This window comes from Telopea speciosissima, chromosome 2 (genome assembly GCF_018873765.1).
Source record: "Telopea speciosissima isolate NSW1024214 ecotype Mountain lineage chromosome 2, Tspe_v1, whole genome shotgun sequence".
Lineage (NCBI taxonomy): Eukaryota > Viridiplantae > Streptophyta > Magnoliopsida > Proteales > Proteaceae > Telopea > Telopea speciosissima.
Genome location: NC_057917.1, coordinates 73,245,492 through 73,262,240, shown reverse-complemented (window position 1 = coordinate 73,262,240; position 16,749 = coordinate 73,245,492). Strand labels below are relative to the sequence as shown.

The following is a 16,749-nucleotide window of genomic DNA, read 5'->3' as shown; positions in this document are numbered from 1 at the left end:
AGAGAGAGAGAATAGTGAACAAAAGAAAATAGAGATGATGTTGCGGTGTAATTGGGAGGTCGTCTATCCTTTTCTTAAGATAAATTTAAAAAATAATTTAAAGTTTTAACGATATTTCTATTCATTTCATTTAATATTCTTAAATAAAGAATTACAATTAACTATTTACCAAAAAAAATAAAATTACAATTAACTCACATCACTCATAATATCACTTTAACTATCCATAACTATTACACTGATTATATAAAATACTATTTAAACTCAAACATAAACTACTTCAAAATTCAAACTACTCCCTCTTAAACCAATAATATCCCTACTATGTAGATAACACTTTCTTTCAACCTATTCTTCGCTTTGAGAAAGACAATTCGAAGATCTTCTATACTTTGGCAAAAAATCTATCAATCTTGACCAATATATTCATCTTAATCGTAATGTCCATTTTTTAGTTCATTCAATGTCGTTTACACCGAATTTTAGTCTCACGGTACCGTGGGTTCTTCACTACTTTGACTGAAAGAGAATGCTAGGGTAGATTCAACTCAAAATACAGTTTTGAGAATGACAAAGAGTGTTATAATCTTTAGAAAGTTAATATAACAAAAATGTTAATATGACGTATCATTACTATTTTAGTCGTACCACCGATCCGGATCGGTATTGGTCTAATGCAACGGTAATTAGGATGTGATAAAATTAGGGTTGTAAATGGATAATTAAAAAACCAAATTCAATCTACATTCTTATCCGTTTAGGAACATCTGTATTCGTTTAGAGATATCAAGGAAAAAAAAAAATTTCAAATACTCCGTTAAAAACCCGTTTGAAAAAAAATCTGAATACTTAATAATAAAAAATTAAATAAATAATGATCTTGAGGGTTTTTGAAGATTCAACATGTTCTAGAATATGAGGATAAGAGAATCATGATCTAAGAAATATAAATTGAGAATGAATTGTATCCATTAGGAGGAGGAAGGTCTGGGTTACACAAGATAGAAATGTAAACGAATGATCGAAAATTCGAATTCAATCCGTCAGAATAGGAGGATCTGATAACATCAGATCCGTATCCGATCCGATACAGGCTTAGATAAAATTCCAGACTGGGAACGACCTCACGGCCCTCGCGCCCAGCGGCAGACAACTTCTGGAAAAACTGCTATGTCCCTCCAAAAATGGCGGTCTATGCTAAAACTCCTCGCTAAAACTCCTCGACTTCCACTTCAAACAGGCCTCATCCACTCTCTTCACTGTAGACCGTTCAAGCCCAAAACTGTAAATTCTTCTTTGAATCGCCAAAACCTCCAGATATCTCTGAAAAGATCCTCAGAAATCGCTGTTCTGAACACCAACTTCATTGATACCGGAAACTTGAATTCAAACATATGTGAACTATGCCTCTACGGGAACTTAGAGCAAGCGCTACGACACTTAGATTGTATGGAAGAACGCGGGATCCCTGTCGAGGAAGAAAACATTTATAGCTTTGGTACAACTGTGCGAGTGGAAGCGAACAGCTCCCCAGGGAGCTCGTGTTATGCTCATATCTCTTGTTCGACGGCTTATTTGATAATTTGCTAGGGAGATGCTCTGTTAAGTATGTTCGTGCGGTTTGGTAACTTGCTGGATGCCTGGTACGTGTTTGGTAAAATGATGGAGAGAGATGTCTTTTCTTGGAACGTCATGGTTGGTGGGTACGCCACGTTGGGTTTCTTTGATGAGGCCTTGAATTTGTACCATCGAACGTTGTGGGTAGGAGTCAAACCCGATGTGTATACATTTCCTCCTGTTCTGAGGACCTGCGCCGGTGTCCCGGATTTGGCTAGGGTTATGGAGGTTCATGTTCATGTTATTAGATTTGGGTTTGAAGCAGATGTTGATGTTACTAATGCTTTAATCACTATGTATGCCAAGTGTGGGGATGTTAGTAGTGAAAGATTACCGTTTGATAAAATGCCCAGGAGGGATCAAATCTCGTGGAATGCAATGATATCAGGATATTTTGAGAATGAGGAGTGTTTGGAGGGTTTAAAGTTGTTCTTTATGATGAGAGATCTTGCTATTACCCCAGATTTAATGACCATGACCAGTGTAATCTCTGCGTGTGAGATTCTCAATGATGTCAGATTAGGGAAGGAGATTCATGGGTACGTGAACAGGATGGAATTAAGGGAAGATGTTTCAATTTGTAATGCATTAATTCGGATGTACTCAAGTGTTGGGAATTTGTCAAAAGCGGAGAAAGTTTTCTGCAGTACGGCTTTCAAGGAAGTGGTGTCATGAACTTCAATGATATCTGGTTTTGAGAAAAAAGGGCTACCTCACAAAGCTGTGGAAGCTTATCAGCAGATGGTGTTAATTGGTGCGAAGCCTGATGAGATCACACTTGTCTGTGTTCTTTCTGCTTGTGCTTCTCTAGGACTTCCTGATATGGGAATCATGCTCCATGAGTTTGCTAATAAGTATAAGACGGGCCTTATTGCATACACAGAAATTGAAACACCCTTATTGACATGTATTCCAAATGTAGGTTCCTTGATAAGGCTTTGGAAGTCTTCTAACATATGCCTGAGAAGAATGTGATATCTTGGACATCCATCATCTCAGGGTTTCAGATTAACAACTGAAACTTTGAAGTTTTGAGCTTCTTTCGGCAGGTGAAATTCAGTCTAAAACCCAATTCAGTTACAATGGTTGCTGCTCTCTCAACATGTGCTAGGCGAGGAGCATTGATGTGTGGAAAGGAGATTCATGCCCACACATTAAGGAATGGCGTTCAATGTGAATGGTTCCTGCCAAATGCACTTTTAGACATGTACATGAGGTGTGGAAGGATGGGATGTGCAAGGACCCAATTTGATAGCCATAAAGACAGGGATGTTTCATCTTGGAATATTATGTTGACCGGCTATGCCCGTCGTGGATATGGGACAGTTGCTATTGATCTGTTTCATAGAATGATAGATGAAGGAGAGGATCCTGATGAAATCACGCTAATTTCCCTCTTATGTGCTTGTAGTAGATCTGGGTTGGTGAGTGAAGGCTTGGGTATTTTAGTAGTATGGAAAAACAATATGGTGTCACATCAAATCTAAAGCACTATGCTTGCATGGTGGATTTATTTGGTCGAGCTTGGCAATTGGAAGATGCATATGAGTTTATAGAAAAAATGCCCCTGCAGCCAGACCCTGCTGTCTGGGGAGCCATTCTGAACGCATGCAGGATACATCAACAGGTTGAGCTTGGTGAACTCGCTGCTCGCTTCATATTCAAAATGATGGATTCAGAGAGTTTTGGGTATTATGTTCTATTATGCAACCTCTATGCTGGCAATGGTAGATGGGATGGAGTTTTGAGAGTGAGAAAGATAATGAGAAAAAGAAGGGTTACGGTTGATCCTGGAAGCAGTTGGGTGGAGGTTAAGGGAAAAGTTCATGCATTCCTCAGTGGAGATAGTTCCTATCCCCAGATGAAGGAGATTAATGCAGTTCTAGATGGCTTGTATGAGAGAATAAGAACTATGAATCTCAGTATGCCTGACAACAATTTTATAGATGAAACTAGAACATCAAAAGGCAGAAATTTTTTGTGGGCACAGTGAAAGACTGGCCATTGCATTTGGGCTCATCAGTACTGTGCCTGGGATGCCTATTTGGGTCACCAAGAACCTCTACATGTGTACTAGCTGTCATAATACTGTCAAGTTCATTTCTAAGATTGTTCAGTGGGAGATAACTCTTAAAGATACTGAACAATTTCATCATTTCAAAGATGGAACCTGCTCGTGTGGTGACAAGGGATGTTGGGGACTACAAAACTAATAAGAGACCGGATGATCTCCCCTTCCTTCATGCATCCCCTTTCCAATGGTATCTAGGATGTGAAGAAAAAGGGGGAAAAAAAAAGCAGGAAAAAGGAGATGGTTCCCATGTTTTTACCTTCAGCTTAGTAAGAAAATTATAGGTTTTTCTCACAACTCCACCTACATGCATCGTCATGAAAGATATGTGAGAACTTGGTTACTTAGATGTACATTTTCTGTTGGAAGGAAAGTCTTTCACCCATCGCATGAAAACCTGTTGTACTGTTGTATGATTCTACCTGGACTTCCTTTAGTCACAGAAGACAAACACCAGCATCACATATGGCTAATTTATCTCTGCTTCTGATATTGTTGTACAGTGGCATAGACAGATTTACTTGAACATAAGAGACATGAATATGCTGATTCACTCCTAGCCAACATTATGAAGTTAGGAGGGATCAGGGTCCTTTCATAGCTTTTGTCTTCTCCCTCTGAATTTCCATGATCAAAATTTTGAGAGATTTATCACTGTGAAGTGTTTCACCTAATTCATTCTTCTTCCAGATATTTCTTCTAATGAAGACCCAATGCATTGTCATGCTAAAACATCTCCAAGCAACACTCACTTTCCAATGAGGACATGGCATTGTTGTGTTCATGCCAACACCTAGATGTGTTTCAATTCCAAGGTCGGCATGCTTCCTGTCATGAAGTATTTGGGTCATTTTCTGCATTTCTCGCTACCTGCACACTATTGAATCCTTATCAGTAGCCATAGCAAGTGACGGGTGTTTTCTGGCGGATGTTGGGTAGTTCTTTCCAACACAGCTGCAACAAATCCTGACCAATTCATGGTTTGGATAGATTTTATCAAGAAAGCATTAGGGAGCCAAGGCTCACTGGACTCTACATTCTTGCAGTTATCCTTGCCATGGAAACTTTAGGTGACATGCATGAAGAATAACCATGAGAGAAGAAAGAAATATAAGTAGTGATCCAAGTATCAATCCATGTCCTTGAAGCCTCAATCTTTGTTAAGAGGAACACTAGACGCATGGCATGGATTCATGGAATCATAAAGGTATACTCTGCCAAATTGATGGGTCTCTCACTGGATCTCACACTTTCCTCTCAATGACATCAAAAGATTTCTGTGGAAAATCAACTGTACTAGACCTTGCTCACTCTGATGATTATGAGGTGATTGCAATCTTCTATCTAAACCCTATAGTATTGACCCAATTTTATCCAGTGGCTCCATCAATACGTTGATCAAGGTTGGAAATTTTGAAAAGGGATGATCTTGATCCATGGTGAAGCCAAAATATTTCCCCAAAACTAATCAATTTTGACCAGATTTGGCCAAAATTTACATATTTTGTCCTTCAATGAAACCAAAATATATTGCTAAATTTCGGTAAGTTTGATTGAAATTTTTAGCCTTGAAGTCTATTAGCAGTATAACTTGGTTGTGTAACCCAGCCTTGATCGAGTTCAATACTTTGTTTTTTTTTGTTTTTAATTTTTTAATTTTTTAATTTTATGGGAGTCCAATACTTTGTTAGTTGTGGACGTATGTAAGGAATATTTGTGCATAATACAGTATGAGGAGGGGGTCGCTGCCAGGTTGTGTGGCCCCTGCATCAGCACGGGGCCCATGAGAGCTTGTCAAGAGGCATCCAACAAGGATGGAATTTTACATTTCAAGAGGGTCATTTTGCCCTTCCTACGGTTGGGTGTAGGCGCCATGCAGCTTGGCAGATGATACATGGCCAGGTTATTACCATGCCAGGTGGTGTAGGATGGAATCCTCATACCCAACTAATGGGAGTATGGTAGAAGGTGGGTCATGGTTTGTGTTGCGTGTGAAACCTCCGTGCTTGGTTGGTGGATGAACCCTGCAAAACCAAGCAATGAGCGCAAGAGGGCGGTGTGGTCGCCTGACTCTCCGATGCTCAAGTCGTCTCCAACGCGACCAGAATCGCGTAGTAAAAAGCAAGATGCGAATAGTGCTCCATACGGTGATTTATAGGGTGGGTGAGGAGATGAGACTGCTGGAAGAAGTCCTAGCATGGGTAGGAGTCCTTCTTTCAAGGCTCTCCCTGCCAGAGAGCGGAGGTCGTTACTGGGGCCTGGACTCTTATTAAGGTAAGAGTCCATGTGGTGCGATTCCTGTCGCGCCGAGCTGCACGATCCTTATCCCGTGATCTTCGGGATGGTCGACGCGTTCATGATCCCTGGGGGCTTGGTGAGAGCCTCAATGGAGGAGGGCCGCCCACGACGGTCGCCCACGTCGGCAATGGAGGTCGAGCTCGGGAGGTTGGTCTCGCCATGAGCTTGGCCAGTGTGTATCGGCTGACCTGTATAACTCTACTTCTCACCACCGGCTAGCTCGCTTCAAAACAAGCTTTGTCGGTGACTTAGGTTGGAAATGGGTCGTCTACTTCGCCGCCCAACTCGGTTCCGGGAGGTCGCCGCTCGGGAGTAGGTGGGGTTTATGCCTCATCGCTTTGTATATAGAGGGTAGAGTGTCAAGGAGGAGAGAGAATGTGAAGGATATGATGCTACCAGTGTGTGATTCAGTTGGGCTGGGCTGGGTTGGGGTTTGCAAACCCCAAACCCATAGTCATGCTTGGTTGCAGATATTAGTTTTGTATCCTCAGGCTGGCTAAGTGTTGACAACAGCCCAGATCAACCCAACCTAATCCAACCCAACAAGTAAACAAGAGATGGTTTAGGGGTGTCAAATGGTCTGTTCGGTTTGGTTTCGATCAATTCCTTTTTTTCTTTGTCCAATTTTTATATATACAACCATACCGAAACTGGACCAATAAGGTTTTTGGTCTGAAAAATCCAACCTGAAACCGATAGCTATTGATCCGGTTAGTTTCAATCTGTTATCAATTTCTAACTGTCACTTAATTATCTATCTTTGATTGGTTCAGTCTAGATTTTTCATACATAAAAATGAAAAGATTGTAAAAATATATTAAATTTTAGAACAGTAATTTTCTGTCTGGAAGTGTGGCCAACACCAACACTCCCATGTGTCAATCTCTCTCCTCCTCAAAATAAGGGGTAGAGATGTCTTTTCATATGGGGAGGAGAGGGATAGACTCGTGCCTTGCATAGGCCACAAAGGCACACTCCCGACAGTTTTTTTTTTGCCTAAATTTTATCATTTTTTTTTTCTTTTCGATCCAAACGGTTGGTTTTGGTTTTAACAGTTTTCAAAAATAAAAAAAGCACTACCAAACAGACTAGGAACTCAATCAGTCGATTTTGATTCAACCTGGTTAATTCAATCGGTCTTGTCTCATCTTTTAGACCACTAGATGGGTATACCCTACCTCCTCTATAATTTAGCTTGTGTTGTAACCATGTTTCAAAATCCAAGTATCAGACTCGACTTGGGATCAGTCATGGTCAATATCGATTCGGATCAATCAAACTCAGCTTGGATCAATAAAAAATAATCAAAATCCAGGTTTTACTGGATCTGGTTTGGATCAGTAAAAAATATTAAGAGAATATAAAAAATGGATACGGATCAGTCAAAAATTCAAAAAAGGGTCAAAATCCCCAAAATATAGGTTAAAAACCCCCCAAGAAAATATGGCTAATCTCTAATTGGATTGGCCGATCCAACCAAGTTGTTTGAGTCAGGGAATGATCCAGTAAAACTCTGTTGGATTGGTCCAATCTCGGGATCAGTCTCAGCCGATATCGATCCAATGTGATCAATATCGATCAATCCGATCCAATGCGATTGATATCGGCCAATCCAATCCAAGATTACGAACCATAACACTTAAAAACGCCATCGCAGACCCCTGTTTTTTAGTGAGTAGGCCTAGTGCCCCTTGCTAGCCCCTAATGGGTCCCTTCTCCTGCACTTCGTGGGTCCCTCTCTCTTCAATGTGGGCCTTGCACTAAAAAGAAAAAAATCTGAGAATTGTCTCATTAAATAATAGAATGGATTAATTCCAAGTTGTAATGAATTGTCCCTTGCTCTATGTGCCACAGCGCAGCCTACGCCCAAGCACATGGGGGGTAGGCGCAATGATCACCCTGCCTCCTACACAGGCTGCCCATGTGTGCTGGACGCATGCTACACTGTAGCACAGAGAATATTCTCCCTTTTTGAGTAATCTACCTGATCATCATATTATGTTGGCTAAAAGGTCGCAGTGCTCAAGCACTACCATTCTAAAATAATGCTAGCAATGCAACATTTAATGTCAGTCATTGATCTACTTCAAGGCTAATCCTAACCATTCATTATTACACAAGCCTTTAACCTATTACTTTCTGTTACAATGATGACAACCGGTTACCTCTCTTCAATATCGAATATGAAGGAGAAACGAAGTGGAGATGGTGTGCAGAGGTAGGTCCACAGAGGTGGGAGAGATGGTGTGTAGAGGCGGTTCGCAGAGGTGGGAGAGACAAAAGACACAAGGGGATGTCACTGAGTTCTTTCTCATCTTCATCAACATGGGTGACGGAGACGAAGCGTCCCATTGGGCTTCTGATTAAACCTCGAAAATTTAGAAAGAAACCATTGGATTCTTCTAGGAATAAACCCCAAAAATTTCTGATGGAATTTGAGTTCTTAATATCACTTCTATTTTCTGAGAGAGAGAGAGAGAGAGAGAGGAAATCTAACCGATTCTAATCTAACCTAACTAATTTTTCCTACTCTTTACTCTTCACGCGACACTACAAATTCCGACGACGTTGCAGGTAGTGCAAGACCAAGAGGAAATCGTAGAGAGAGTGCGGACTTGTGGGCGAGTGACAAAGGAGTAGAAGACGAAAAGTGGAAGCAGGGGCAGGGGCGGGGGTGGGGGAGAATGACACACTTGCTTCTTTCTTTGTTCCCCAATCGATGCCCTAATTTGGTTTAAATTAATTGTTGGAAAAGTACACCGGGACTTTGATTGTGTAGGAGATGTCTCGATTCAGGTTGCGATGGAACCAGAAGAAAAGAGGGTTCCTGCTTGGGCTCTGCAACGGGGCTGGTCGGAGGTTGTGTTTGGGTTAGGCGCTGACGTTGTGGCAACATTGTTGTTCTGATATGAAATTGGGAAGCCGACGACTTATGTCGATATTGCAGGGGTGCAGCGGGATGGGAGATTGCAATAACAGAGGGTGGGTTACAGAGGTTATCATTCATTCCAGCAACGGTGGTGTGTCGCAGAGCCTTTAATGAGCACCGGTGTCTATTCCCAACATAACCCTCCTGCACACCACCTGTGCTCACCCCTGTTGTCCTCCGACCTGTACGCCCGCTATCACCTTGTGCTCCAACCTGTGCACTTTCATTCTGCTTCGACCTACGCACTTTTGTGAAAGAGGAGAGAGAGAGAATCTCACCGTAACAACCGGTTATAGGTTAATGGTTGGAAAACAATGGACGGCTAAATTAATCTATAAATACATCAACAGCTGAGACTAATATATAATTCGCAGCGCTTAACACTCGCCCTTTTATGTTATGTGAGACAATGAAAGGTCTTTAACTGTAAGCCTTGGTAACGTGACATTGTCAGCTAAAACAGTGGGACGCACACATTAAAACGGAGGTGTCTATGTCTGTCCCCAGCAGAGCATGTTCTTCTTCTTCATCGATCATCTAAGCTTAAAGGGAATGCTGCTGCTGGTCCCGAGGTCCTCCTCCTCCTCCTCCTCCACTGTCCTACAAACTCTTCATGACTCACCTCTCCATAGCATAGCAACCCTTCGTCCCTTCCCATTTATTTATCTATTAAGTCCAACTGTCGTCTCGCCACATAACTATACTTTGTCTCCCCCGTGACTTGTTTGGGACATGGGGCTCCCACACTGTAACATTTTTCACTGTAGCTTAGCCAACCCATCTTAATGTACTCTCTAAGTGTCTTGATACCTAAAAGGGAAAAGGTTGGGCACCCAGCTTACGTCATCTTCTCTCTCTCTCTCCTCTGGAAATGACTCTCATATATATCCCTTCTGGTCCCGCTCTCCCATTGGTGCACACCACTAGCTTGCAGCAAGTGGATGGCATGCTCAACCCTTTCGTTAATAGAGCAAATTGTTTTATGGATGGTTCAGTCCATAGAGTATTTATATAAGTGAACAATGACATTGTTCTGTGTGCGGAGTCTTTTGTACATCCTCTCACAAAAAGTAAAGGTTCTACTTATTTTTTTTTATTTATGAGGGTAAAAGAACATTATGTGGAGCTGAGCATAGGCATAGGATTGCACAAAATTATCGCCACATCCTCATGAATAAAAAATCTGATCCATATTGATTCCCTTATGCGTTCTTATTGGCCCCTACACTGGTCCAAGGGCCACATGATCAAGCAACGATCTCTTGCTCTTAATTTATTTTTAAATTAATTAAAAACATAGATCCCACATGGATGATACCTTTTGTAAACACCAATTGGTGTGGTATGCAGATTCCTTCCCATGCTAACAATGTAAGAAACCCTCTCCCTAATTCAGATTATTAGATATCTAATGAATAATTGTATGGATTGGTCCTTAGTGGAGTTGTCTAAATGATACATTCGTAGGTGTATTTAGAATTTGACACTTTATTTTAATTGCCCCTTGTTTTATTTCTAAAATTCCTTTAAGGTACGAGTAATAAAAGGGTTTTCAAAAACAATTTAAAAGTGATTTATCACTATATTATTATCAAAACGTGTCATTGTCTTGCACATTTTCAGAGTACATATATAACTACATATGTGAAAAAACAATTTACCCTTGTTGGGAAAAAAAATGTACTATACTAAAAGGGTAAAAAAAATAAAATTATATATAATATTTGATTCAATCATATATCTTCAAATTTGTTTTTCTCTTGGTAATCTGCGTATTGTTATCTCCATTTTGACTACCTTAGAATTTTTGAAAACTTTATTTTTGTCACTTGACCAATTTCGATTGACTTGAAACTTGACATGAGAACCATTGAATCTACCTCTCTATAAAATTTCAGCCTCCAATAAACCTTTTATGTGATAAGAATTGGTGGATCTGTCCATACGGTCCATTAAACCTGCTCCCTAAAAAGAAAAAGAGGGAAATGTTGGGTGATGGTCCCTGTTACCTAGATAATAAAATGATGGGCCCCATCACCCTACCTGCTTATAGAGATCAGTGATAGATTAGAAAAAAAAAAATATTTCTTTATCTAGGGAGATCCTAGTTATGGTTTTTGAGCATAGCTAGTGCAATGTCCACCACATTTCCTTGAATGTGTGTGCATGTGTTTGTGTGTGAACTATATATAATATAAAACTACTCCTTATAGTATTGAGGGTCTTCACTTCATGAGAATAAACTCACAAGGAATGTGGATATTAAAAACACTATAAATCAAGAAAAGTTGAATTCTAGGGAGACGCATGTCTTAGAATTGACTTCTTTGTTCTCTTAAATTAAATACATGTCACTGACATGGCTCCCTCTCTAGCTTCTCATAGTTATATATATATATATATATAGAAGAAGAAGAAAAATAATAATCTAAGCAAGATATGTGCATGTGTGTGAGGAGAGATTAGGGTTATGCAGTTTAGAGTGTTTAGAATAATCTTTTCTTGAGTTTAATTAATTCTTTACTAAAATTAATATGGTTTGATAATATCTTAGTCCCATTTTAGGTTTTCTGACATGTTTTATTGGAATATACCCCACTAGGGAGGGGGGGGGGGGATGCATTGCAGACATATTAATAGAAAATAAATCCATATTCTCATGGCATTGATCATGCATGGTTTGAACTTCAAAATTTTAGATTGAGGAAATTTTAGAATAATTATCATTTCAAAATTTTAATTCACAGCCATTTTCAAGGTGAGATAAGCATTTTGATCTGTGTTTAATCAAGCATCACACCTAATATTCTCTTGGAAAATTAGTCATTTCATTTCCTTAATTCTTTGTAAAACAATTTCATTAGATTGAGGAAAGTTAGAAGGTTATTTCCTGGATAGAATTCACTTGTATTCTATCTGCAGTTTACAAGCAAACAAAAGTAACAATAAAACCACTCCTCCCTTAAAAAAAAGGCTAGAGGCTAAGGGGTGTGTTGAGAAGTCATACATCTTCACTTTAAAGTGATTCAATTAATAATTAATTCCATGTGATTTACCCAAAAAAAATTTAATACTTCCATGTAGAGTAAGCATGTTTAAAACTTCACATAACAGATTAAAATCCTCTATAGTGCAGGCATCTTGCGGTGCACTACAGTGTGGACCTGAGACCTTGACACGTGGAAGAAACTTTATCCAACGGTGCGAGCTCGATGCAAGACAGTTTTTTTTTTTTCTTTCTTCTTGAGCTCGGCACCTTGGATGTTGCATCTTCCACGTGTTGAGCTCTCAGGCTCACACTATAGTGCATTGCAAGATTAGGGCATTGTAGAGGATTTTTCCCCTCACATAACTTCCTTGGGAAAGCTTATCCTGTATATTAATTTGGCAAGATTAAAGAGTATCTCTAAGTTGATATCATGTTTTGCCATGTGGAAGAGTGATATGACAATCTTGATCGTATAGATATCTAGAAAATAATCTACTTACATTTATATCCTATCATGTATTGATATGTATTCTCTCGTATTTCCATTGGATTATCAAATTCTTATTTTGCTACTTGGTGAAACTTTGTATTGATTGTAACTTGATATGTGAGAAAGAAACTTTCAAGTTCACATATCTGCCAAAATTGCAGCTCTATCCAATCTGCCATGTGGCAGATATTTATGCCAATATAGAGAATTTCTCTAGACATGCTGGACCCAATAGAGAAATATTGGCTCATTAGAGTTCAAAAAGATCAGGGCCCACCACTGTGAATTGGTTATAACCTTTTTTTTTTGTTTCCCCCTCCAAACCATGATTTGGTTACAAAAAAGTCTTGGGCAGATAACACCAACACCATGTAATAGATTCATTTGAATGTTGTGGAGGAAAAAAAAGGTTCCACTTTTAAAGATACAATTAAGGAAGTACAAAAGTCTTAATATAGGGGGATTAGTTGATTTATAAATAATCTGATTCTCATCATAGAAATCTATAGAGGGGGTGAGGACCAATGTAGTAGTGGGTGGGCCTTAATCTCTGAATGTGAAGCACATGACTTAGTTTATATATGAGGGGCCCTATTTCTTCATTTACAGGTCTTGTATGATGCAGACCCAAGACAGCTCCCTTTCCATAATTAACCTTCCTCCAAAAAAGCTTTCATGTTTATAGAATGAAAGCTTGGGCCTATGAAGCCCACGGAACTGATTGGAGATAATAATCCATCTCCGGCCTATCACAATGCATGAAAGAGCATCTCAAGGTTATATTCGTTGAAATTACAGTGGTGGTGGTGAGTAGAACTTAACTAAAGAGTCCTCTTTTGGACTGGGCCAGGTTCTATATTTAGATTGGGATAGTGGGTTTTCAAATTTAAAGAGATATTATGATTGGTCCTAAATGAAATGGGCTAGGTCTAGGTTTGGGTCAGCCCCGATCGATACGGCTGTTTCCCAGTGATAATAAGTTATTATTCCTTTTACTCTTTTTTTTATTAAAAATAGAAAGTGGGGTCATATAATTGCTACGTGCATGGCCTGGGATGGAAATGCATCTCATGCACCCTTTGACAGTGTCAGGCGAACCCTAACCCTCGTCAATGCACCTCATCCCTTAGCTTAGCTCATCTCTCTCTCTCTCTCTCTCTCTCTAATCTCTATGATATTCTACCAACATACAAAACCCCACCTTCCTCTCCCTTTCAACTATCACTACTACTACACTCTCACTCTCACTCTCACTCTCTGTCGCTCTCGCTCTGCCGGGCTTCGGCATAATTTGGGGATAGAAATACACAAGAGTCTACTTCATATCTGATCGGAAAACAACTAACTCATCAGAGATGGGACTTTCTGATTCCGGTACCCCCACCGGAAGCGGAAGTAGGAGCGGAAGCAGAAGCAGTAGTAGCAGCACGTCCTCATGTGCCGGGAAAGCATCGGAGATGGATGGGCTTCTCGCCGGCGCCGGATACAACGTGAAGTATTCGGATCTCGGACAAGTGGCTCAGAATCTGGAGCGATTGGAGACAATCATGGTCAACGCCCCATCCGAGATCTCTCAGCAACTCTCTTCTGAGGTTGTTCACTACAACCCCTCTAATATGGCTTCTTGGGTCGATTCTCTCCTCTCCGAAATCAGTCAAAATCAGCCTCTCCCCTTTTTCTCCTCCTCTTCTGATCTCTCCGACTTCTCCACCGATCTTCACTATATGGAGGATCTAGTAGTTCCTTCACCGCCGCTCCACCAATACTCCTCAGGCACGGATACCTGGATTGACCAGAATAATTCCCTTCAGCATCAGCAGCAATTGACGGCGGTGATGGCGGCGGCAATGGAAGAGGATTCCGGCATCAGGTTGGTGCATCTGCTGATGATATGTGCAGAATCGGTGCAACGTGGCGACGTATCATTGGCCGGATCTCTGATTACAGATATGCAAAACTTACTGGCACAGGTGAACCGTGGCTGCGGCATTGGCAAGGTTGCCGGCTACTTCATCGACGCCCTGACCCGGCGGCTCTTCTGCCCTCAGGCCGTCTGTGCTGGTTCGGCCCAGGAGAACGAGATCCTGTACCGCCACTTTTACGAGGCCTGCCCCTACCTCAAATTCTCCCACTTCACCGCCAATCAAGCCATGCTGGAGGCCTTCGACGGCCAGGATTGCGTCCACGTGATCGACTTCAACTTGATGCACGGGTTGCAGTGGCCGGTCCTCATCCAGGCACTCGCTCTCCGGCCCGGTGGCCCACCATTCCTCCGACTAACCGGAATCGGACCCCCTTCGCCTGACGGTGGTGACTCGATTCACGAAATAGGGTTGAACCTGACCGAATTGGCTCGCTCCGTGAACGTGCGGTTCGTCTTCCGATACGTGGCGGCCACACGGCTAGAAGATGTGAAGCCCTGGGTGCTGAAGGTGGGACCCACAGAAGTGGTGGCCGTGAATTCTATAATGCAGCTTCACCGGTTACTCAACTCCGACCAAAGCCTGGATACGGTATTGGCATGGATCCGGAGCTTGAACCCGAAGATCGTTACGGTGGTGGAGCAAGAAGCGAATCACAACCAACCCGAATTTCTGGATCGATTCACGGAAGCGTTGTATTACTACTCCGCCATGTTCGATTCGCTGGAGGCTTGCTCGCTACAGTCGGAGAAGGCAGTGGCGGAGATGTACATACAGAGGGAGATATGTAACATAGTGTGTTGCGAAGGTCTGGCCCGAGTGGAGAGGCATGAGCCACTAGCGAAGTGGAAGGCTCGGCTTGGAGCGGCTGGGTTTCGACCGTTGCATTTAGGGTCGAATGCGTTTAAGCAGGCGACTATGCTGCTCACACTCTTCTCTGCGGAAGGATACTGCGTGGAGGAGATGGAAGGGTGCTTGACGCTCGGCTGGCATAGCCGGCCAATCATTGCGGCTTCGGCTTGGCAAGCGGTGCCCGACCCGGCCCAGCCCCACTTGTAGTGGTAAGCAGTTAAGCACTAAGCACATGAAAGGAGACTCTAGCTGGGTATAAAGAATTACGCTTTTTTTTTTTTAATCACTGTAATTATTCCTTCTTTTTTTTTTTTTTTTTTAAGAAAAAGAGGACAATATTTTCTCCTCATGACCTCGTTGCATCCATGCCGTAATTTGTTGAGATCCTTTCAGTCTTTATTATTTCTTAAGGAGAAAAGTTCTCTCTGGGGGACGTCAGGCACATAACACATTGGCTGTCGCACACGCATGGCCTGAGAGAACGCTCTTTCATTTCTTTAATTCATTCATGGAAAAATGGATTTTACACGCTCTCACTTTAGATAAAAAGGTTATGAGTTAGATTAGTCATGTGATGAATTTCATAGCCTAATTCAATCAAATATCTTTCTTGTATTGGCTTGTATGTTCATATATACCATGTATATCTATGGAACTCCAACTATTGCAATGCACTCTCCCACAAACCCTGAATTTTCAAATCTATGTTGTTTTGTAATCTGATAAATTCAAATACACTTAATATTTAAGTCACTTAGGAACTATTTGTCCACAAAATTTGGGCCCCATCTGATGTGATCCAATTCCTCTCTAATGGGGAGACTGCCCAATGAGTGCCCAATGAGACATTCAAGTGTTGGGTTGGCTTCCTGCGTGTAGGGATATGCGTGGCAACTAGCCCAGCCGTTAGATTCTCACTGGGCACTCCCTGGACGATGCGCTCACTGGAGAGGAACTCGATCCTAGCTGATCTACCACAATGGCATTGTGGGCACTTAAAGTATAACAAAAAATGAGAAAATACAGAGGAAATGAATTTATTATCAAAAGCATACAAATTCTCCAAGTCTACTCCCGATGCCAATATCTTCCTTGTCCAGTAGGTCCTTTATCACAAAACCAGCACCATTAAATTCAAAAGCACAAGGTAAATCCTAGTGAGTCATGAAACTGCATGAGATTCTTACGAATAGCGGGGACAAGTAGAACATCCTTTAATCGTAAAGTTGTGTTACCTTGCACAATTTCTCCTTCACCAACATGTGTGATTGGTAATTGAGTACCATCCCCAACCATTACAAAGATGTGAACCATTATAAGGGATGAGATTTTTAAGGTTACCTCGTCAGACGCTCATATGAGCCGTAGTCAGGTATCTGGGAACCATGCCGAGTCCCGTGCATCGCTATGTGCATCGCAATGTGGCGAGATGGAACATCTCTAGCTTGGAAGTTATTATCAAACCTACTCCAACACTTCGAGCTCCATGTCCATATTTGTAATGATTTGGCACCTAATCGGTGAGCCAACATACTTGTTCTCGAGAACAATTAAAGTAAACATTAGTAAGAAAAAATTCCT

The 16,749-nt window shown here is 41.3% G+C and overlaps 1 protein-coding gene and 1 pseudogene across 1 annotated transcript; both read left to right on the top strand.

The window, feature by feature from the left end:
• The first annotated feature begins 1,170 nt into the window (after window positions 1-1,170).
• LOC122651091 lies at window positions 1,171-3,830 on the top strand (annotated as a pseudogene).
• Window positions 3,831-13,657: 9,827 nt separating this feature from the next.
• LOC122649797 (DELLA protein GAI1-like) lies at window positions 13,658-15,400 on the top strand. Its single transcript, XM_043843034.1, has one exon. The coding sequence runs from the start codon at window positions 13,750-13,752 to the stop codon at window positions 15,373-15,375; it is 1,626 nt and encodes a 541-aa protein (XP_043698969.1). The 5' UTR covers window positions 13,658-13,749; the 3' UTR covers window positions 15,376-15,400.
• Window positions 15,401-16,749: the final 1,349 nt, after the last annotated feature.

What these genes read in the sequence shown, in the direction of transcription:
- LOC122649797 (XM_043843034.1), top strand. Translation starts at nt 13,750, where the DNA reads ATGGGACTTTCTGATTCCGGTACCCCCACCGGAAGCGGAAGTAGGAGC.